The sequence below is a fragment of the Carassius gibelio genome, chromosome A7 (assembly GCF_023724105.1).
Source record: "Carassius gibelio isolate Cgi1373 ecotype wild population from Czech Republic chromosome A7, carGib1.2-hapl.c, whole genome shotgun sequence".
NCBI classification, from domain to species: Eukaryota; Metazoa; Chordata; class Actinopteri; order Cypriniformes; family Cyprinidae; genus Carassius; species Carassius gibelio.
This window is the reverse complement of record NC_068377.1, coordinates 3,393,979-3,417,077: the sequence shown is the minus strand read 5'-3', so window position 1 is coordinate 3,417,077 and position 23,099 is coordinate 3,393,979. Positions and strand designations below refer to the sequence as shown.

General features: G+C 35.9%; 2 protein-coding genes across 4 annotated transcripts in view; both read left to right on the top strand.

The window, feature by feature from the left end:
* Positions 1–13,256, top strand: part of LOC128016438 (structural maintenance of chromosomes flexible hinge domain-containing protein 1) — a 47,035-nt gene extending 33,779 nt beyond the window's left edge. For 2 of the 3 annotated variants that reach the window (XM_052600939.1, XM_052600941.1), the window contains 10 exons: positions 1,753–1,872; positions 1,979–2,064; positions 2,183–2,305; positions 2,663–2,844; positions 9,926–10,035; positions 11,343–11,413; positions 11,503–11,677; positions 11,833–11,991; positions 12,302–12,397; positions 12,490–13,256. In XM_052600939.1, coding sequence (XP_052456899.1) covers positions 1,753–1,872; positions 1,979–2,064; positions 2,183–2,305; positions 2,663–2,844; positions 9,926–10,035; positions 11,343–11,413; positions 11,503–11,677; positions 11,833–11,991; positions 12,302–12,397; positions 12,490–12,497 — 1,130 coding nt within the window. In that variant the 3' untranslated portion in view covers positions 12,498–13,256. Of the gene's footprint in view, positions 1–1,752; positions 1,873–1,978; positions 2,065–2,182; positions 2,306–2,662; positions 2,845–9,925; positions 10,036–10,262; positions 11,323–11,342; positions 11,414–11,502; positions 11,678–11,832; positions 11,992–12,301; positions 12,398–12,489 lie in introns of those variants that run through there. The other variant, XM_052600940.1, reaches the window with a different exon arrangement.
* Positions 13,257–17,587: 4,331 nt separating this feature from the next.
* Positions 17,588–20,679, top strand: LOC128016437 (myosin regulatory light chain 2, smooth muscle minor isoform). Its single transcript, XM_052600938.1, has 4 exons — positions 17,588–17,747; positions 18,893–19,107; positions 19,579–19,740; positions 19,946–20,679. The coding sequence occupies exons 2-4, from the start codon at positions 18,921–18,923 to the stop codon at positions 20,116–20,118; spliced, it is 522 nt and encodes a 173-aa protein (XP_052456898.1). The 5' UTR covers positions 17,588–17,747; positions 18,893–18,920; the 3' UTR covers positions 20,119–20,679.
* Positions 20,680–23,099: the final 2,420 nt, after the last annotated feature.

Sequence of the window (23,099 nt, the reverse complement as noted above, 5' to 3'; positions counted from 1 at the left end):
TTTGCCGATATTATCGGCTGATATGAGCCTGTCGCCGATATATCGGTATCAACGAATATGCCCTCGTTATGGTTATTATTATATTTTTTTTTTTTACTGAACATATAATGCAGATAAAATGCTTGAAATGGTGTAATTATCTTGTATAGCAGAGTGTGCTCCATTGTTTGCTACTGACGACCTGGATGAAATGCTTTAATGCTTCAGTCTATGGAAAACTGTTGAAACTTAGACTTTTTATTAATGGCGGTGAGAATTTGAGATTGTTAGTGCTGTCATAAAATTCATAACGGTTGTGCTGTAATTATATAATAGACTGTGGTGTGATGCGCTACATGTCTGCGGTTAAAGTACTGTTTTTGGTTTCAATTTACTGTAAGTGCTGCACTTGGTTTGAGCCGCTTTCATTTGCAATTTTGAACGCAACATTTGTCATTTAGAAACGTTTGTAAATCTGTTGTTTACAAAGAAGTATCCGTATCACATAATCCTTCAGAAATCATTCTAATATGCTGATTTGCTGCTCAAGATACTTTTCTCATTTTTATGAATGTTAGAAACTGTTTTGCTTAACATTTTTGTGGAAACAATGATACCACTCAAACGTCTGTATAAGATTTAAAAAAGAGAGAGAAATTAATAATTGTATTCATCATGCATGAAAGTGACAAAAAGTGAGTGAAGACATTTAAAATTATTTCCATTTAATAAATGCATTAACAAATATAATTAATACGTTTGATAGATGCTAATAAATGATGTTCATTAAAGGTCCGATAACATGGATTGTTTTTTTTTTATTTATTATTTTTTTAATATTTCCTGAGGTGTACTTATATTGTTAGTATTTTACATTTAAAATTTAGAAATAAAAGGCATTTTTGTATCCAGATTTTAGTCCTCTGGAATAATATTAGCATAAATTTTTCGATCTCTTCCCAATAAAGTTGAATGGAATTGAATTGAATTAAAGCTGAATAAACTTTACTGTTCAGTGCACTGATGTCAGACTTATTTTGGATAGTAAAGTTTATTGTTAAATTGTTAAATGCGTTGCCTCCATTACATATCTCTGTCACCATTAGAAGTGTTTGATCACCACATTTGAGTCATATTTTTGGACACACGAATAGGAAAGTGTCCAAACCTTTGACTGGTACTGTGCTATAATATACACAAAGAATATCGGCCGATATATCGGTATCAACCCCATTTTTCCTTACCTAATATCTGTATCGGCCCCAAAAAAACCCATATCGGTCGGGCTCTAATGCATACAGTATACGCAGATAAAGTGATTTATGCTATATAGCAAATCTAAACTGTTTGATTGTTTATATCATTGCAAAACGTCATCTGTTTTATCATCCAGCTCTAATCTGCTTAATGCGACTATAAGTCATGTAGATTTAATATGTTATGAACAAAAAGTGCATATTGTGGAAAGCGCTATAGAAATAAAGTGTAAGACTTGACTTGATTTGAATCTTGGACCGGTGAGATTTCACTGTGTGGCGTGCGATATAAGTCCAGTGATTGTATTTACGAGTTGAGCACCTGTGAATGTCACTATAGGGTCATAATTTTTTTGTGAAACTACAGCAAAGAAAACATTTCTGGGTGACTTTTCTTTTAAACGCTTACTAAGTGTCTTAATTTCTCAAACTAATATAATACAGTATTGAATGTTATTTAGGGAGTGCAATGGGGGTGTACAGCAATCCATTTTTTTTATATTTTGATCTCTTTCAGATGTAGAACATCAGAAAGTCATTGTGAGTCTCAGTAAGAAGAAAGATCGACTTTCCCAAACCGTTGTTATTTTCCGAGAAGTCTTTGAAACTAATAATCAACTGAAATCTGAACTTGAAGGTAGGCACTTCATGTTTTATTTTAGTTAGTTATTTATTTGTTTATTTGTCATTCGATATTTTTTTTCTCAAGATCATGCCTGACTTATATTTGTTTGTGTCTACAGGTCAGGTGCAAGTTGCGACTCTCAAACTAAATGAGCTCAAAACAGAGCTCCAAAAAATTGGTTTAGACGTCTCTGAAATAACCACTGTGAGTCTGTACACGCACACTAACATACATACTGTTTTATTGCTGTTTGCTCTGTAGAAGCATGCATTTGATTCCAGCAATCACATATGTTTTCATCTCTGTTTGTGTATCTGTCAAGGTATCAGCAATAGACAAAGTTATAAATGGCAAGAAAGCAATTTTGACCAAAATGGAGAATCAGCCTCGGCGGAAATGCAGCATTTCTGACCCTTTCAAAGGCAGCCCGCAGGTTTTGGGAAAGGTGCGCCTTTGATTTTTGTCACAATCACAAGTCAGCAGGGTTAAATGAGTCTTGTAAATGCATTGCATCCTGATCAGTACTTATAAAAAAGCTTCATGGTTATTAAAAGGCCAACACTAGCACGTTAACATGTGTTATGCATATGATGGAGCTCTGTCAGAGTGACCTATAGAAGAGGTTCGGTGTTTAATTATATGCTTAAATTAAGCATATAACACAAATATAGAGGGATTATGCTTATGGTTTATAAGTAAACTGGGTTTTTGGAATGAATCATGTATCCAGAAAGCTTTAGAAAGTGCTGTGGGAATCAGATGACTCTTTCAAAGAGATGATTTTGCGTGTGATGACTTGCAGGTGGGTCATCTGGCTCTGGTGGAGGATGATGATGCAGCGAAGGTGATCTCTTGGCATCTTCTGGGTGACATGGACTGTGTGGTCACTGAAACGACTTCTGCTGCCAAGAGAATATATGATGACACGCAGGGACGACAGCAAGTCATTCCCCTCGAGACGGTCTTCTGGAGACCAAATGACAGGTACACACACATGCGTCTCACATAGCTTTCATTAACATTTTGAATTCGTTTAGATCTCTTTTTTTTTCTTTTGTTGATTCTTTTTTCTAGAGCTGTCAAATGATTAATCGCATTCAAAACAAGTTTTTGTTTGCACAATAAATGTTTGTTTATTGTGCATATGTATTGGGTGTGTGTGTGTATATATATATATATATATATATATATATATATATATATATATATATATATATATATATATATATATATATATATATATATATATATATATATATATATATATATATATGTATGTGTGTGTGTGTATGTGTATATGTGTATGTGTATATATGTATATGTATATATATATGTATATATATGTATATGTATATATGCAAACACATGCATGTATGTATTTAAGTAAAAATATGTTGTATGTAAAATATAAGAACATAATAAATATTGTAAATATTTTCTAAATATATAATAAATATACATAGTACACATACATATATTATGTAAACAAAAACGTTTATTTTGGATGTGATTAATCCAATACCTCAATTTTTTTCATTTTAATAAAGGTATTAGTCATTTTATTGTAATGTTTTTTAGGGGTTCAAGCACGCAGTGCTGAAACCCTATTGTAATTGTTAAGATTTTTATTATTATTATTATTTTTCCGCCTTAAAACTGAACGTGCAGCCCAAACCGTAAGGCCTAGAGAGCTGAAACTTGGTCAGATGGTAGTAGTCTTGCTCGCTACTCAGATACAAAGAACCGGCCCAATCGGCCTAACGGGGGCGCTACAGCGCAAAAAACTAAAATTTTTGACATTTTTGGCCGCAGGTCGTAAACCGTTAGCCGTAGACTCAAAAACAAGGCATCGTTGCAATCCTTGGGTTAGCCCGAACAAAAGTGCACAGCTGCATTTTTTGCTCTACGACACACCGTTTTCTCGCAAAATCGAGCTATATCCGAAACCTACTTTTGCGAACTAGTCCTAGGATTTTCAACCAATCGGAACGAAACCACTGCAGAAATATTCCCTGGACACTCAATATAAATAATTATCAAAAAAAAGTTGAAATTTCGATTCTTACGCGAAACAGTACGCCAAAAAGCGTCTATGCTAACGTTAGCCAAATGTTATTTTGACTATAACTCTTGAACGGAATGAGATATCTTGACCAAACTTGGTACACATATGTATGAGCTCAATCTTTGGTCAAATAAAAAAAAATTGCGCATCTCTGCCACTTGGGGGCGCAATAAGATTTAAAAAACACATAAATGGCTATAACTAGGCAACCGTTGGCTCGATCGACTTGAAAATTGGTATGCAGTGTCTTGGTCTAAAGGGGCACAAGTACCTATGAGGACATTTGCATATCTCAAAAAACATGGCTGCCATTGGCCAAACAATTTTAAGCACCTATTTGAAAGGGTTAACGGATGTTGTTCGGAACGAAACTCGCTGGGTACGTTCGACTCATGAACCTTAAGGTCTGTAAGAATTTTGAAAGAAATCGGCCACTAGTTGGCGCTAACGAGTTTTATGGCTCTGTAATCACGTGGTGTTTCACATATCAACACAATATGCATATCATTTGATAGATCTCCTCATAATGCACAACTTTGCCTCAAGAACCATTGCTGTCAATCAAATCGTTCAATTGTTATTCACAAATATGTTAAAAAACTACTTTTGCGAACTAGTCCTAGGTTTTTTGTCCGATCGGAACCAAACCACTGCAGTAATATTCTGTGGACTGTCTAGATCAATAATTATCAAAAAAATGTTCAATTTTGTACTTTGGTTAGCGTTAAATGGGTAATTAAGAAAAGGGGTGTGGCCAAACATACCCCAAAGCCTATAAAACCTAAACGAAAACTCAAAACTTTATGAAACGTGGTGAGAACATGTAACAGGTAACTCTTAACAAGCATGCAAAGTTTCATGGAGATCGCACCATAGGTGGCGCTATAACAGTAGAAAAGGTCTCAAAACACAAGATTTATATGGTAAATGGCCTCAAATTGTTTGAAAATGCTCATATATTCACTCAAAAACACTAGATCTTCATATCATATGATAGATCTCCTCATTCTGAACAACTTTGCCTCTGGGACCAATGTTGTCAATAAAGCTGTTAATTAAATATTCAAGATTATTTCAAAAAGTTACTTTGGCAAACTAGTGATAGGGTATAATCTGAAAATCAATAAAACCACTGAAGTACAATTCTCTAGACTCTGAAGGTCAATAATTATCAAAAACATGTTGAACAGTTGCATTTGGACAACTATAAACCAGTAATTTTATAATATGTTATTTGCATAGTGTACACTAAGGCCTATTAATACAAACAGAAAGCCCACAAATTATCAAAACTGTGTAAAATAATGCATAATTTCATTCTAAACAAGCATGCAAAATTTAAGAGAGATTGGTCAAAAAAAATAACAACACTATAACAGTTATATTTAAAAACACAGTGTTGCTTGAGTAAATGCAATTTAGAACCACTAGATGGCAGCGGGAGACCACTAATGGGCTCATTCAGCAAAGTTGAACAGTACTGTTGAAAGGATTCATTAATTCATGCCAAAACATAAAAAAAATTAACTGTTATAACATTTTAAATCTCATTGAGTCAATGTTTTCCATTTTGTTCATACAGATATATCAGTTTTTACAATTTTGCCACATTGTGATTACAGTTTTTAACCTGAAAATGACATCTAAACTGTTAAAAACTAGTTTAATCATTTAATTTCAGTGTTTGTGTCTGTCTGCCAGCCTATTCTTCATTTTGGATGTCTTTAACTGTCATCCATGCATCCAGGTTAGCCAAGACCACCTCAGAGGCCTTAAATGCTTGAACCCCGTAAAATGCTGCTTGCAGCTTTAATTATTATTATTATTATTATTATTATTCTCCACTCAAACTGATCGTGCAGCCCAAACCGTAAGGCCTAGAGAGCTGAAACTTGGTCAGATGGTAGAAGTCCGGCCTTCTTGTCAGATCCAAAGGCTTGCCCCAATCGGCCTAAAGGGGGCGCTACAGTGATCAAAAATGCGTTAGTGCTAATAACTCCTAAACCGCTTATCATAGAGCCAAAAATTTAACATTTCCGGAATCCGTGGGTCATGCGAAATTAAAAACGGTCACTCTGATTTTGGGTCTAGGAGGCCTCGTTGTTTCGCAAATTTGACGTATGTCCAAAACCTACTTTTGCGAACTAATCCTAGGTTTTTCGCCCAATCTGAACCAAACCACTGCAGAAATGTTCTCTGGCCAGGGAATATCAATAATTATCAAAAAAAAGTTGAAATTTCGACTCGCTGTCGTAATGGGATGCCAAAACGTTCAAAAGTCGAGGAGCAATTTTACGCAACAGGCTATAACTCGTGAAAGAAATAAGATATCTTAACCAAACTTGCTACACATTTGTAAGACCTAAAACTTTGGTCAAATAAAAAAAATTGCACACCTCTGCCACTTGGGGGCGCTATAAAAAGAAAAAACACATAAATGGCTATAACTAGGCTACCGTTGGCTCGATCGACCTAAAAATTGGTATGCAGTGTCTTTGTCTGAAGGGGCACAAGTACCTATGAGGACATTTGCATATCTCAAAAAACATGGCCGCCATTGGCCAAACAATTTTAAGCACCTATTTGAAAGGGTTAACGGATGTTGATCGGAACGAAACTCGCTGGGTGCTTTCGACTCATGAACCTTAAGGACTGTAAGAATTTTGAAAGAAATCGGCCACTAGTTGGCGCTAACGAGTTTATTGGCTCTGTAATCACGTGGTGTTTCACTTATCAACACAATATGCATATCATTTGATAGATCTCCTCATAATGCACAACTTTGCCTCAAGAACCATTGCTGTCAATCAAATCGTTCAAATGTTATTCACAAATATGTTAAAAACCTACTTTTACGAACTAGTCCTAGGTTTTTTGTCCGATCGGAACCAAACCACTGCAGTAATATTCTGTGGACTCTCTACATCAATAATTATCAAAAAAATGTTGAATTTTGTCCTTTGGTTAGCTGTAAAGGGGTAATTTAGTAAAAGGGCTGTGGCCAAACATACCCCAAAGCCTATAAAACCTAAACGAAAACTCAAAACTTTATGAAACTTCGTGGAATCATGTATCAGGTGACTCTTAACAAGCATGCAAAGTTTCATGGAGATCGGATCATAGGTGGCGCTATAACAGTTGAAAAAGCCTCAAAAACACACATTTTCAATAGAAAATGATCACAATTTGTAGGACATGTTCATACATTCACACAAACACTAGATCTTCATATCATATGATAGATCTCCTCTTTGTGAACAACTTTGCCTCAAGGAGCGAAGATGTCAATCAAATCGTTCAATTGTTATTCACAAATATGTTAAAAACTTACTTTTGCGAACTAGTCCCAGATTTTTTACCCGATCGAAACCAAACCACTGCAGTAATTTTCTCTGGACTCTCTAGATCAATAATTATCAAAAAAATGTTGAATTTTGTCCTTTGGTTAGCTTTAACTGGCTAAATTAGAAAAGGGGCGTGACCAAAATACCCAAAAGCATATAAAACCTAAACGAAAACTCAAAACTTTATGAAACTTGGTGAAAACATGTAACAGGTAACTCTTAACAAGCATGCAAATTTTCATGGAGATCGGACCACAGGTGGCGCTATGACAGTAGAAAAGGTCTCAAAACATAAGATTGATATGGTAAATGGCCTCAAATTGTCTGAAAATGCTCATATATTCACATAAACACTAGATCTTCATATCATATGATAGATCTCCTCATTCTGAACAACTTTTGGGACCAATGTTGCCAATAAAGCTGTTAATTAAATATTGAAGATTATTTAAAAAAGTTACTTTGGCAAAGTAGTCCAAGGCTTTAAGCTGAAAATCAATAAAACCACTGAAGTACAATTCTCTAGACTCTGAAGGTCAATAATAATCAAAAACATGTTGAAAAATTGCATTTGGACAACTATAAACCAGTGATTGTATAATATGTTCTTTTCACAGTGTACACAAAGGCCTATTTATACAAACAGAAAGCCCACAAACTATCAAAACTGTGTAAAATAAAGCCTAATTTCATTCTAAACAAGCATGCAAAATTTAAGAGAGATTGGGCAAAAAACATTACACTATAACAGTTATGTTTAAAAACAGTGTTGTTTGAGTAAATGCAACCACTAGATGGCAGCGGAAGACCACTAATGGGCTCATTCAGCAAATTGAAACAGTACTTTTGAGAAGATTTATGAATTCATGCCTAAACAATAAAAAAAAACACTGTTACAACATTTTAAATCTCACTAAGTTAAAGTTTTCCATTTTGTTCATACAGACTTACCAGTTTTTAAAATTTTGCCACATTATGATTACAGTGAAACCTGAAAATGACATCCAAACTCTTAAAACTAGTTTAATCATTTAATTTCAGTGCGTGTGTCTGTCTGTCAGCCTATTCTCCGTTTTGGATGTGTTTAACTGTCATCCGTACATCCAGGTTGGCTCAGACCACCTCAGAGGCCTTAATGTGCTTGAACCCCGTAAATGCTGCTTGCAGCTTTAATTTTGTTTGTTTTCTTAAAGCACTAAATATAAGGTAGACGAGAAGAAAATAGTGAATTAAAATCTAGAGTTTGCCGAATGCCTGTGATATGTGAAGAATTATAGATGGCAAATAGTTTTACGGTTCACAGGACTTGTTCCTTAGTCATCTGTTCTTCTTCACACATCCACAGGAAATAGCTGACTTCCGCTTTCAGAATGAATTGTTTTACAGGTTTGTTCAGTGTAACCTGAAAGCGATAGTTCAGCCGAAAATAACAATTCTGTCATCGTTTACTCACCCAATCCTGTGTGAATTGCTTTCTTCTGTTGAGCACAAAAGATGTCATTGTGAAGAACGCTGGCAAGCAAATAGTTGCTGGTAGCCATTGACTTCTGTAGGGGGAAAACATACTATGGAAGTCAATGGCTACCAGCGTTCTTCACAATAGGATCTTGTGTGCTCTCTGTGTAATTGTGTGTAACTGGCACACAGTCGCGCTGTCATTTTCCTAGCTGCACGTGTACGAGCTAGACGTGATCACACTTAAGGAATTAACCCTTTAACTTCAGGGCTCGCAAAATCGATAGCCTGATGTCCCGGGAGCTATTGTGTTTTCAAGTCATGCTACCAAAATGTATCACGCCCCGCCTTACGGCTTGTTTGCTTGTAGGGGTTAAATAGATCGTAGTTGATCATTTGCATGTTTCGAAGTCTTGCCGATTCAAACACTCAAGTCTTTTTAAACATTTCCCGCATTCAGAGCTGCGCGCACTCATTCAAAGCATGCACAGAGAGCCTAGTTTCAGACTAGGCACGTACACAGAATTGATTCCTCTGTCACATATATTTGCTTCTGAATGAACACAAATACACAAAATTGTCTCAAGATAATTGTTTCTGCATGTATTCTCTTAAACGCAGCCGTTTATGTCTTAAGTGAACATTTACAGTGGAGAAAGAAATCTTCTATGCGTCATTATAATCGGATCCGTGCACTCTGTCTTAAAGGGGCAGCAGCCTTTAAATAGCTGCTGTTCTATTAGTGCCACCTGCTGTCAGAGAGTGACATCTGCGTCTCATTCACAAAGCTAGAATCAGACCATTCTGTTTTTGCTTCAGATTTGGAAATTATACAAAACAAAAAACATGTTTTAAGCTTTTTTTTTTTTTTGGGATAGTAATTAGATGCAGTGGTTGCCACTGGTTTTAAATAGAGCACAGGCAAAGCATTTGTTTACATGAAACATTTCTTTTAGTTTTATACCTTTTTTTAATTTGATTTGGGATTTGTTTTAAAATTTCAAGTTCGTTATTTATTTATTTTTACAATTAAATTTCACAAAGAGATATACAGCATTTTGTTTGAGAACAAAAAGATTCATTGTGTAAAAAATAAATAATTTGTAAGAAAATTGTATGCTGTAATCTGTATCGTGAAGTTTATCACATCATAAGTATGTTTATTTTATCTCAGCCGCCACATTTTTTCATGTGTCTTTAGGCCTCTGCCTCACATCAAGAATGACACGCTTCTCTTCCAACCCATTGGTAATCCTGTGTTTGTCAAAGATATTCTCATTTTTCCCGAGCACATAGAAAGCTGCAATAAAGGTAAGCCAAAAGCACAAAATCTTCCAGAAACTATTTGTGTATTTAATATCTCTGTGGTGCTTCCCAAAATGATTTCTCGTTCACAAGTTATTATAAGTTGTTATAGCCTGTTTAACTCTATATGTTATTCTTTTCTTTTTAATAATGAAAATGATTTGATTTACTAACTTATGTAACAATTTAAAACTCAGTTCTGTTATTTATAATAAATTATTTGGCGTTTACAGCGGTCATATCCCACCATACGTCACTGATGCCCCGGCTGCACCTCCAAAACAAGTTTATGCATTTTATTTATCAACCATTTATCGTTTCCTTTTGATGGAAACTATTCAGAGCATGAATGACCTTTCTGAATGGGTTTTTATAGTTTGAGAGCAACACTTACTGCGTAGCTTCACATGCATTGTGAAATAAACTGTTGCATGCTGTCATCTCTATTTATATAGCACTTTGTAAACATATATAAACTATATGTTGTATATAATTGTGTATGCATTGGGCATTGCACTTTAAAATTTTAATCTTTTCAGAAAACTGCCAGCTTAAATATTTCACCCAAAAATGTATCATCCTCAGGCCATTCAAGATGTAGATGAGGTTGTTTCTTCATCAGATTTGGAAAAATGTAGCATTGCATCATTTGTTTCACAAATGGCTGCTCTGCAGTGAATGGGTGCCGTCGGAATGAGAGTCCAAACAGCTGATAAAAACATCACAATAATCCAAAATTAGGGTTGGGCGACAAAGCAGCAACCATAATTATCACAATGTTAATTTTCCTCGATAAAACGATAACCAGAGTAGATGCATAACTCTCTGATGAGTCTCGATCACATGACACTAAACAGCGCTGTGAGAAGTGCTCAAGTTCAGCCAAGGACACAAATGGCTTGGTTTAAGCCAGATAACAAACAGATGAAATACGGTGCGCAATGATAGTCTTTCCAATCTAGACATCGGCATCATTTACCACGGATTTACTGTAGTAACCAGGGTTCCTGCGGTCCTTAAAAAGTCTTAAAATGCTTTTAATTTCCTTGTATTAAGTTCGAAAGCGCCCCCTGCTGGCAGAGAATTAATGTGCATTTTCAGTAATGCTGGTGTTGTGAGTAAGGTATTCCTGCAAAACCGTGCGTGCTTGTGTGTGTTTGTGTATATGTGTGTGTGTGTGTGTGTTTTGAATTGAACAGTCATCTTGCATGAAACCTGCATGAAGCATTTGGCAGCCTGTGGATGTAGGCAGTGCATTATTTTATGAGTATATAATAACTACAAGGCGACTGACGTGCTCTGACTCTTTTCAGTTTTTGCAAGTCTTCTTGGAGAAACCATACTAATCGATGACTTGGATTCTGCTAATGATTATCGACGGGGGGTAAGACACTGATTGCGTGTGTTCGTGATGTAGAAATGTCAAGCACTTACAGCAAGCGTGCATATAACCGTGTGCTGTATGTTTGGTAGGTGGTTCAGAATAAGATGCAGTGCCCCACGCTCCTAACGCGTCAGGGCGAGCGGATACGCAGCAACGGGAAGTTCGGAGGACTGCAGAACAAGGCTCCGCCCATTGAGAAACTTCGAGGACAAGTGTTTGGAGCGCCGTTACCCAAAGAGCACAACCTCATACGCCATCAGATAGGTAACATACACACTGCATCTCAAACTAAATACCTGCAAAACCTGGCTTTATCGAGTTGTTTTGGAAAATAATGCAACATGTTTCATTCCATAATGCATCACACTTTTCAGAAAGCTTACATGATAAAAAAGATCATTTGTGTTGTGTGTGTACAGAGTTACTGCAGCAGTGTCGTGTTGCAATGCAGAAGGCGTCTAAGGTCCGGTCTGAGTATAACAGTCATGTGGAGCACCTGCAGAGTCCTCAGATGAAACAGAAGCAGCAAGAGCTCCAGCAGCAGGAGCAAGAGTTACGAGATCTTGAGGAAACCCTCGGTAAGTGCTTTCCTCAGTCTAGGTCTGGTTACTTTCTGAATGCAAAACCGGACTTTTGACAGATCCTGTTTTCTTAGTCCTTATGGGGTATACAGTAGATTAAAAGTGTGAGGAGTATGCATGGGTTTAAGTGTGAAAAAGCATTTTAGCATAAGGCTGCAGCATTAAAACTTTGCATTTCTTGCAAGTTTGCCGCCTTTTATGCTATTGATGTCTGGATTTCTAAATATGAAACAAATATGCATATTCTTAAGACGTCTATTCGAATGCTGTAGTGTGTGTGTGTGTGTGTGTGTGTGTGTGTTTGCAGCCAGAACTCCTGAGCAAATGTACGCTGCGAGAGTGAAGCGAGGACTTGAGCCAGGATCTCCCTCGGTCCCTCCTAAAAGAGCCCGCCGCAAACTAGGTACATTAACAGCAGTCCTCTGAAGTCTTTATTTTCTTCCTCGTCTGGTGTCTTTTCACTGACATTAATAGCATGTTGTTTTGTTTCTGCAGATTCATGAACTAACGCGAGCTGACGGCTGATGCAATGTTTTTTTTAATGAGTTTATCCAGAGTGTCTTAAGATTCTTCCATATTTTATGTTCTTTGCAAATCTTTTTGTTTTACTTTTCACTCTTTACAGACTTTAAGCAGAATGCAACAAAGTTTTATAATTGGACTGTGTCCATAATATATTTTGTATCTTTTTAAGAAAAAAAAAGTTTTTAAACTTACATCAAGTCTGGTCTTTTTTATACTAAACCTAAACCAATCACACTCTCAGCGAAATCCTATTCAGATGGGTTTGTTTTCCTGCCACGTGTTTAAGTCCAGTGTATACGTAGCGGATGCATACAGCTTAAATCAGCATTTCAACGCATGTAATGATGGATTTTAGTAAGTTCTCATCACTCAGGTTCCCTCCACAATAAATCAATATGATTTATCCTCGACAGCAATAAAAAAACCAATTATCTTTAAAAATTTTCATACATTTTGAAGCTTAAATGCAATACCCCAAAGCTACACATTTCCAGTCTTTATTTAAAAGCTTTTACCTTGAACGTTTAAGTTAGAATAGTTTGCGAGAGCGCGATCATGAACACAATGAAGCTGTGAGTGTGACCAATGAGAAGATGAGTTTAGGTGTTCGGTGTGATTTGTGTTTAATGTCCCCTTTTAGACACTTGTTATGCCTTTTTAAATACAGTAAATGCTGTAATAAAATCACAAGGTGGTTTTACTAATGTATTTTGTTGTAGAATAAAACATGAAAATATTGTGCGTTTCTAGATCTTATTTCAGGCTTTTAACAAAAACCCTGATTAAAGGACGATGGAGCCAGATGTGTTGAGATGCTGTCACTCGTTCTGGCGTTGGGCCTGCAGAAATACATCATCCCATTGTTTTGTCTGAAATCGTCCTCTGTAACTGAATGCAGTGCACTATTTGGGGAAACCAACACCACAGTGGACATTACTTAGTGCGCTCTTAAACACTCAGTGTCCGAATCACTCATCTTTGACTGTTTTAGTGGGAAATAATGTATGATGGTATCCAACTTATTTTTTTCAGCATGACGTTATGTTCGTCCCTGCAGTTTTTCCCTGTAGTTAAAAAAGTAAATATTCACACAGTTTTGGCATACAAAGTGCCATAGTGAAAAATTGTAAAATGTATTTATTTTTTTGGTACACTGAAGTCACAGGAAATCTCAACTTTAGCATATTTTTGTACTTATATTATAGTTATAGTAGTTTCCTACATGTATTTATACCTTTTAATGGTGTTACAGTATACTGTATGATATGCATTACTAATACGTAAAATGAAAAGTTAGCCTATATATTTATGCATAGTTTTCTATTACTTTATGATTTAAATGGTCTGTGTTGTATCGGATGATATTTTAAGATCAAATCGGTCATTATTTGAATGAATTATATTCTAAGTAACATTATGAATCATATAACATGCACTCAATAAACTAAATTATATTTGTGCGGTTTCATCAGTAAATCTGTTTCTATTGTAATAGTGCAACGTTTTTGTTTTGTAATTGAAATGCTTCAAGAAAATCTCCATTTGGACCATTTAGGATTGGGGTCGCACTTTAGTTTGGGGAAACTAATTAACTAACTCTTACTTCTGCCTCAATAAACTGCTTATTAATAGTTAATTATGTAGTTGTTAAGCTTGGGTATGTATGGGTGATCTAAAATATGATCATGTAGATTATTAAGGTATTGCGTGTGCTTTATAAACAGCCAGTATGCTAGCAATAATATGCATGCTAATAAGCTTTATAAGCAGCCAGTATGCTAGTATGCTAGTAATAATCAGGCGGGAATGAAGTCTTTCTTTTACTGTCTATGGTAATAATATGCATGCTAATAAGCTTTATAAACAGCCAGTATGCTTGTATACTAGTAATAATCAAGCGGGAAGGAAGTCTTTCTTTTATTGTCTATATGGTAATAATATGCATGCTAATAAGCTTTATAAACAGCCAGTATGCTAGTAATAATCAGGCGGGAAGGAAGTCTTTCTTTTACTGTCTATATGGTGATAATATGCATGCTAATAAGCTTTATAAACAGCCAGTATGCTAGTAATAATATGCATGCTAATAAGCTTTATAAACAGCCAGTATGCTTGTATACTAGTAATAATCAAGCGGGAAGGAAGTCTTTCTTTTACTGTCTATATGGTAATAATATGCATGCTAATAAGCTTTATAAACAGCCAGTATGCTAGTAATAATCAGGCGGGAAGGAAGTCTTTCTTTTACTGTCTATGGTAATAATATGCATGCTAATAAGCTTTATAAACAGCCAGTATGCTAATAATTATATGCATGCTAATAAGCAACAAGTTCAGTAGTGAGAACTGAGTAGTTGGTGAGAATTGGTCCCTAAACTAAAGTGTTACCAGGATTGGTTCTTTAATTTGATATCATAGACATTTTAATATCCTTTGGTTTTTCTGACCAGGAATTCTTAAAAAAAAAAACGCATGGCATGACTGTCATAGCACGTGCGAAGCTGACCTTTTATGGCGACAGGAGCCGTTAAATATAGCCGAAGTGCACAGGAGCATCGGCGCATTAACCATAGAGGCATTAACACTGCACGTCCATTACCTTTTAACGAGTTATGGCTGTCATTTACAGTAGTATGAAGTATTACGTTTTTGGTTATTATTACATAACAAATAGGCCAACCAAGTGACGTTTATTTAATCAATGACATACTAAATACAACACCTTTTAAAAAAATAAATAATAATAGATAAATAAAATAAAAAACTCATTTGCATTAGCCTACATTCTAAAGCGTACACTGTTAAAAACGAAGACAAAATGTTGTCACACATGTTGGTGGAAAATATTCGTATTCAGGGTTATAGTGATAAACAACGTGTCCAGTAAAGTTTTCTACAGCTTAAACAGAAATCTCCTCACCTTGTGTGGAAAAAGTTAGTATACACCCCAATATGTATCCCTGCATAAAATGGCTTGTCAAACAATTACTGGATTGTTAACTTAATAATAAATGCCAAACCTTATATAAATGTCAATAAAGTCTCTAGCGCCACCAATGCGTCAAATATGTTTATGCTAATAGTTTTAGAACTGCTTGGTAAAAAGCTGTGCAAATTGCCACAGAAATAAAAAAGAGGGTTGGAGCTTCAATCTGACCATTTTTGAGGTTGGTCCTCCACCAGTGGGTCAAAGTGTCACTGATTTTTATGCCATAACTTTTGTACTGTTCAGTAGTTGTAAAAACTGGCACAGGGATAAATGAGGTTTGGAGCTTCAATCTGACCAATTTTGGTGGGTTTCTTTCAAACCTTTTAGCGCCAACAATGGGGCAGATTTGCGCTGATGCTAATACCGTTTGGTAAAAAGTTGTGAAAATTGGGACAGAACTTCAGTTTCTCTCTACTCTCTATCACCACCAATGGGTGGAATTTGCTCTGATGTTTTGCTAATAACTTCCTAACCGGGTTTTGAAAACTAGCACAGAGTTAGAGGAGGCTTGGAGCTTCACTCTGACCAATTTTGTGGTCCATCCAAACCTTTTAGTGCCACCAATGAGTCAAAATTGCACTGATTTTATGTAAAGACTCTTGAACTTTTGAACCAAATCTTTACAAACGTTGATCAGCTCACATAAATAACATGTAATATGTTAAAGTGACGCTCAACATGCACTTGCTGGAAATGTGAGAAGAAGGTTGAGTTCGGGTTCATTTGATGTCAGAGACCAGCAGCCAAAGGTTCACTGTATGTATTTATATTTTACAACCAAACTAGAATTTTTCCAGTTATTTCTATGGTTTTTTTTTTGTTCTGCAGGCAGTCTGGCACCATTTATGTATATCTGTTAGACCTGTGTAAGATAATACAACATGCCTGCAGCTCAGACGTTAGGAATAATTCAGACTGTGGTGAAGTACGACCCATAAAACTGAATTACATCAGTCTTAATAAAATGAATATTGTAAACATTGACAATTTTGTCCTCTCTGTGCCAAGTATAATAAGTTTGCTGTTTAATATTTTTTTGTTTTAGCGAGCATGGCCTTCACGTAATTATTACAAACGATGGGGATCTTTCTTTTTTATCTATCCAAATATCAGATAGATGTTTTGTTTTTATCCTTTTCAAATTCTTTTTATGATGTTAACTAGGGCTGGGAATCGTTAGAAATTTTCCCAATTTTCTCAATACTGTTTATTACTTATTGTCAACTTAATTTAAAGGTTAATTGGCAATGTCAAAATTCAACATATTACAGTATACAAATTTTCAGGTTCTAATTCCGGTTCCATTTAAATTAAATGTTATTATTTTTTTTTACTATTTTTTTAATGCCTCCTTACATGTAATATAGAATTGTGTGCAGTTTGGACCTCAATACGAATAATGACTTCAATTCTATCTTTTAAAACTCGAAAATATTTTACACGCAGCAAACTTACTCTCTTGTGGCCATGTATTATAAAGCATGCACTCCTGAATATGAATGTGTAAGTGTCAGGCCCTTGAGGGAGCACGTAGATCCTCTCAGATTTTGGGACTGAATATTGGATGCAGCTTCCTAAAAGGATATTTATATCATTGAAGTTGCATGGATTTGGTGGCTTTAACACCAAATTTGCGGGATTTGCGGTAGAAATCACACATGCAGGTCTAAATTGACTCATATATATTATACTTCTCCAAACTCTATAAAGGGAGACATAAAGGGATTTTTATCAAAATAAGGTTTTGTCAAAATAGTTGCAATCAATCAACAAACAAACAATCAAATACATATATACAAACATACACCATGCACCTGATACTTTGGACATGTATGATGCATGCTTATAGTTTTACAGTTAAAATGATTTTTTTTGTTTTTGTTTTTGTTTTTTTATGTACTTTAATGTACTTTTTATGTACTTTTTATGTACTTTGTTGGGGGTTGATTTGAGCCCATATATGGTCACGTTTAAGTTTGGGGGCGTGTCTGGAGAAACTAAGGCGGAAGATTAAGGTCTGTAGCATTTTTACAATATTTCATTTACGAATCTTGTCACATGAAAAACGTATATGTATTGTATAGAGCATTTTAAAGTAATTTTCTTGCGGTTATTGTATGTCACGGCACGTTTTTTGTGAATCTTTATTTTTCATCCGGGACATTATTTCCGTCTGGTCGAGGTATTCCGGAAGCCGGAAGTTTGGGCGGTGGTTGAAAGCGGCGATCTCAGTTCCTCGGTGAGGCGCTTATTTTCTTTAATTCTTTGATCCTTATATACTTTTTGTAAGATTTAGTTATGCAATTCATTTTACTTTAATAATATGTAATAAATGTATACGGACAGGGAGAGTTAGCGAGACACAATATTGATTACAAATCTCTAAATATTGTCCAGACTTGTAACGTTAGCATATAACGTTACTCAAGTGTTATTCATCTGTATCTTTGTAAATATGTAAGCTTTTGCCAAAAAGTGTCGGTGTACTAGCTTCCTGTCTCATTTTATGGTTTGTTTAACGTTAATCTTGCTATCATTACTGTACGTTACACAGCTTCCTCGTGAACAGAAATGCGCTATAAATAATTAAAATGAGTCACTCATGCAGACAGAGACGTACCCGTTTCTCTTTGTCCTTTACAAAATCAAATGAAGCACCTCTTGTACCTGTTTGCACTAGGTTTATGGCTGATGTGATGCAGGACACTGTTTTCAGGGTTTTAGCTGATCGGCATACTGCTTTGTGTTACTGTATTGTTATTAAAAGTCATTGATTGTTTTAACTCCTAAATATTTTACATTCTCAATGAGACATGTAACAGAAATCAGCGTTTTTGTCATGTTTTCCAATACAAATATCTGAACATCCTTACACTAACGTTAGATGCAGAATGGAGTCTTGTTTTGAGATTATGGAACAAAATGAAGACATACAACGAAAATAAGACAAATTTAAGTTAAAAAACAAGCAAGAACAGACCCTTTTTTGCATTTTTCGATCAGAATGTACAGTGAAAGGTTTGTCCATATTCCAGTTTTTTTTTTTTTTTTTTTTATTAAATAGAAGTAAAGTAGATATTTTGTAAGTTGTTTTTTTTTAAGTGCTAATACAACTCATTTTCTGCTCCCTAGACATTTACGTTTAGAGAATTATTCCTTAAAGTTTCTGAACATGCTCTTTAAAAAAAAATAGTTCCTTCGTAAAACCTGCAGATGTCTAGTTTTCAAGAACCACTAAGAGAGATCAGAGATGTTTATTTTCATTTTGCTTGATGCATGATTTTTTTTTTTAATGCACAATGCAATCTTTTTATAATCCGTTTTTTAACTGGACATTAAACTATTTTTGGGATCGTTTGTGATGTCTTTTTATTTTTTCCCCAGCTTGTAGGTAAAACCAAAAACAGCCAAAATGTCGAGCAAATGTCGCACCAAGGGAAAGATCACCAAGAAGCGTCCTCAGCGGGCCACCTCCAATGTCTTCGCTATGTTCGATCAGTCGCAGATTCAGGAGTTTAAGGAAGCCTTCAACATGATCGACCAGAACCGCGACGGCTTCATCGATAAGGAGGATCTTCATGACATGCTCGCTTCTCTCGGTGAGATTTCATTTTGCATTTCATTGTTTTCGATGTAATCATACTTTCTCCCGAGTACATAAAGCAGACGGGAGAGGAACTGGTCACATCTGGAAGATATTAAAAGAGCAAAAAACTGATTTGTGATAACTTGGCAAATTATTTTATTTTGAGGAATCTTGCATCATGACCATTGGGCTACAAAACAATAAATAAATAACTTTATATAAATAATAATTGCTGTTAATAGTGTTCATTGTCTGTCTTGTATGAAAATAAACTGACAGTCAACGCTGATAAACGACTATTAAATATTGTAGAACCGTAGTTTGCTGTAAAGTTGCATTGCAATGATTTGTATCGTATGAAGCGCTATACAAATAAACTTGAATTAAACTAATACAGACACGCACTACAGAAGTAAATGAGATTATGAGGGCCTTGTCATGTTACAGCACTATAGATTGGATGTGTTTTTCTGCCGTGTTTCAGGGAAGAACCCAACAGATGACTATTTGGAGGCGATGATGACCGAAGCCCCCGGGCCCATAAACTTCACCATGTTCCTCACCATGTTCGGAGAGAAGCTGAACGGCACAGACCCCGAGGAAGTCATTCGTAATGCGTTCGCCTGCTTTGACGAGGAAGGAACAGGTGAACAGATGTCACACACAAGATTTATATGTTTGAAGAGTATATAACATTTCCAGTTTGTCAGTCATGCATAAATGAAATCGTAAGAGTTTTAAAACACTCCCCGTTTCTTACCCGACTGACAAATATAAAAATATGCATCAAATTAGGTTTATTAGATGGTTAAAACTTCCTGATGAAGCTGTGGTTTCTGTGTTTCTCACAGGCTTCGTTCAGGAGGACTATCTGAGAGAGCTGCTGACCACTATGGGAGATCGATTCACAGACGAAGAGGTCGACGAGCTCTTCAGAGAAGCGCCGATCGATAAAAAGAGCAACTTCAACTACGTGGAGTTCACCCGTATTCTTAAACACGGAGCCAAAGACAAAGACGATTAGAAAAAACCCTTTAGGCGAGAGAAATCAGTGCTGTCCGTTCACCTGGATCCCATTGAGAACGCATCTTTAGCTTTAATATACTGTATGTGCGGATGAAAATGACATGTTCACTCTGTTTAACTTCACTGGGATAAGACTTCATGTTTTGAAGGGGTTATGATACAGAATCACAAAGTCACTCGTGTTAAAATGCAAGATTGAACCATGCACCTTTTTTTTCTTCTTCTTCTCTTAGGTTTGTGTGCCAGTGTTTTATTTTATGCAAACTGGAAAAAAATTCCTCTTGATTTCATCACACCACTGTCATATTCAGGGCTCATGGATCATGTCTTCATATATTTGGAGCATGTCTGAGGTTTATATAATGGTATATTTAAAGTACATAGATAGTCGTACGTTGATTCAGACCTCGAAGACGAATCTCATTTCTCTGTTGATTTAGACGGTAAAAAATGTGAACGTGTTGATATATTTAGATGCATTTGACCTCATTTGATTTCGTTGCCTAATTTTACATTATATAATATTAAATATTTTGAATAAATCTCTCTTATTAAAACATTTATGTGCAACTTACATGTTTTTTTTTTGTTTGTTTGTTTTATGTCTATGTCAATGTTTTTGGACTTAATGTAATCGTGAATACAGTCATAAATGTTGTTTTTTGTTTTTTACAGTGCTGCTGATACTTTATTACTCTGGTTTGACTGAGCAATTCATTTTCTAAAGAAACAGTGAAAACATTTCAATTTCAACAGACTTAAGACTTAAGTTAGCAACTATTTATTACTAGATTAAGCATAAACTAGTAGATAAAGTGTGTGTGTGTGTGTGTGTGTGTGTGTGTGTGTGAGAAGTATAGACACACAGCTGTTCAAATGTTGGTCACACTTCATCAATGTTGGAAACCTTTATGTAACCTGTGATACTTTGTTCAGGATTATTTCATGAATAAAAAGAACAGCATTTTTTTCAAAATAGAAAAGTTGTGACATTTCTTTACCATCACTTTTTATCAAGTGTACACATCCTTGCTGAATAAGAGTATTGATTTCTTTAAAAAAATTAAAGGGAAAAACCTGCTGACCCAAAAACATTTGAATGGTAGTGTAAATTGTTACAAAATATTTTTTATTTTGAATAAATACTGTCCTTTTTTTTATCTATTATTTTTGTACTTTTTAATTATCAAAGAATCTTGAAAAAAAGTATCACAGGTAAAAAAAATAAAAAATAAAATGAAGCAGCATATTACTTTATTTCATTTTGTCCAAATCTTAAAGGCAAATAAATAGAGCATGTATATTCAGACAGATTAAAGTTATTCTGCATAACGTTTCGCGACTAGATCAATGTGAGAAGCCTGATATTTAGATCTTCACTCAAGCGCTAGATGGCATTGTGAACTGTGATGCCACGAATATAACACGAAGAACGATTCATTTTCTGTTTACTTCTGATAAAAGTTGTTAGACGGTAAGAGCTCAGATACGAGCTTATGTCATTATAGTTGTTCGGTTTATAAAACACACAAATAGCTGAGTCAAAACACATTGATGTTGCTCTGAAATACAGCTAAAATTGTGAACATTTCACACATGCTCTTCATTTACTGCTCACTCTCTGTTCTATGCAGCTCTTCTTGAACAGAAACATCGTATAGATTTTAAAATATTGCTTATTACTTATAAAGCCCTGAATGGTTTAGCACCTCAGTATTTGAATGAGCTCCTTTTACATTATACTCCTCTACGTCCGCTACGTTCTCAAAACTCAGGCAATTTGATAATACCTAGAATATCAAAATCAACTGCGGGCGGCAGATCCTTTTCCTATTTGGCGCCTAAACTCTGGAATAACCTACCTAACATTGTTCGGGAGGCAGACTCACTCTTGCAGTTTAAATCTAGATTAAAGACCCATCTCTTTAACCTGGCATACACATAACATACTAATATGCTTCTAATATCCAAAAAGGATTTTTAGACTGCTTTAATTAGGTAAACCGGAACAGGGAACACTTCCCATAACACACAATGTTCTTGCTACATCATTACAAGAATGGCATCTACGCTAATATTAGTCTGTTTCTCTCTTATTTTGAGGTCACTGTAGCCACCAGATCCAGTCTGTATCCAGATCAGAGGGTCACTGCAGTCACCCGGATCCAGTACGTATCAAGACCAGATGGTGGATCAGCACCTAGAAAGGACCTCTACATCCCTGAAAGACAGCGGAGACCAGGACAACTAGAGCCCAGATACAGATCCCCTGTAAAGACCTTGTCTCAGAGGAGCACCGGGACAAGACCACAGGAAACAGATGATTCTTCTGCACAATCTGACTTTGCTGCAGCCTGGAATTGAACTACTGGTTTCGTCTGGTCAGAGGAGAACTGACCCCCAACTGAGCCTGGTTTCTCCCAAGGTTTTTTCTCCATTCTGTCACCGATGGAGTTTCGGTTCCTTGCCGCTGTCGCCTCTGGCTTGCTTAGTTGGGGTCACTTCATCTACAGCGATATCATTGACTTGATTGCAAATAAATGCACAGACACTATTTAAACTGAGCAGAGATGACATCACTGAACTCGATGATAAACTGCCTTTAACTATCATTTTGCATTATTGACACACTGTTTTCCTAATTAATATTGTTCAGTTGCTTTGATGCAATGTCTTTTGTTTAAAGCGCTATATAAATAAAGGTGACTTGACTTGACTTGACTTGACCGCCAGCGAGCCGCTGGTGGGATAACATCCACACGTGGGTGACCGCGCAGAAAGGTGCAATTCACCCCCCGACTCTCCAGTGTTCATGGCAGAAGAGAGTCTTCAAACTGCCTCTGGCGGTTCAGAGATTATATCATTCAGTGCGATGGGGGTCGACAACAATCTTAACAAAGCCCTGTCCCTAACGGTGTCCGAGAAGACCTGGGCCCACACTCCAGAGGGGTGCTCTTAAGTGGAGGGACACACTGCATT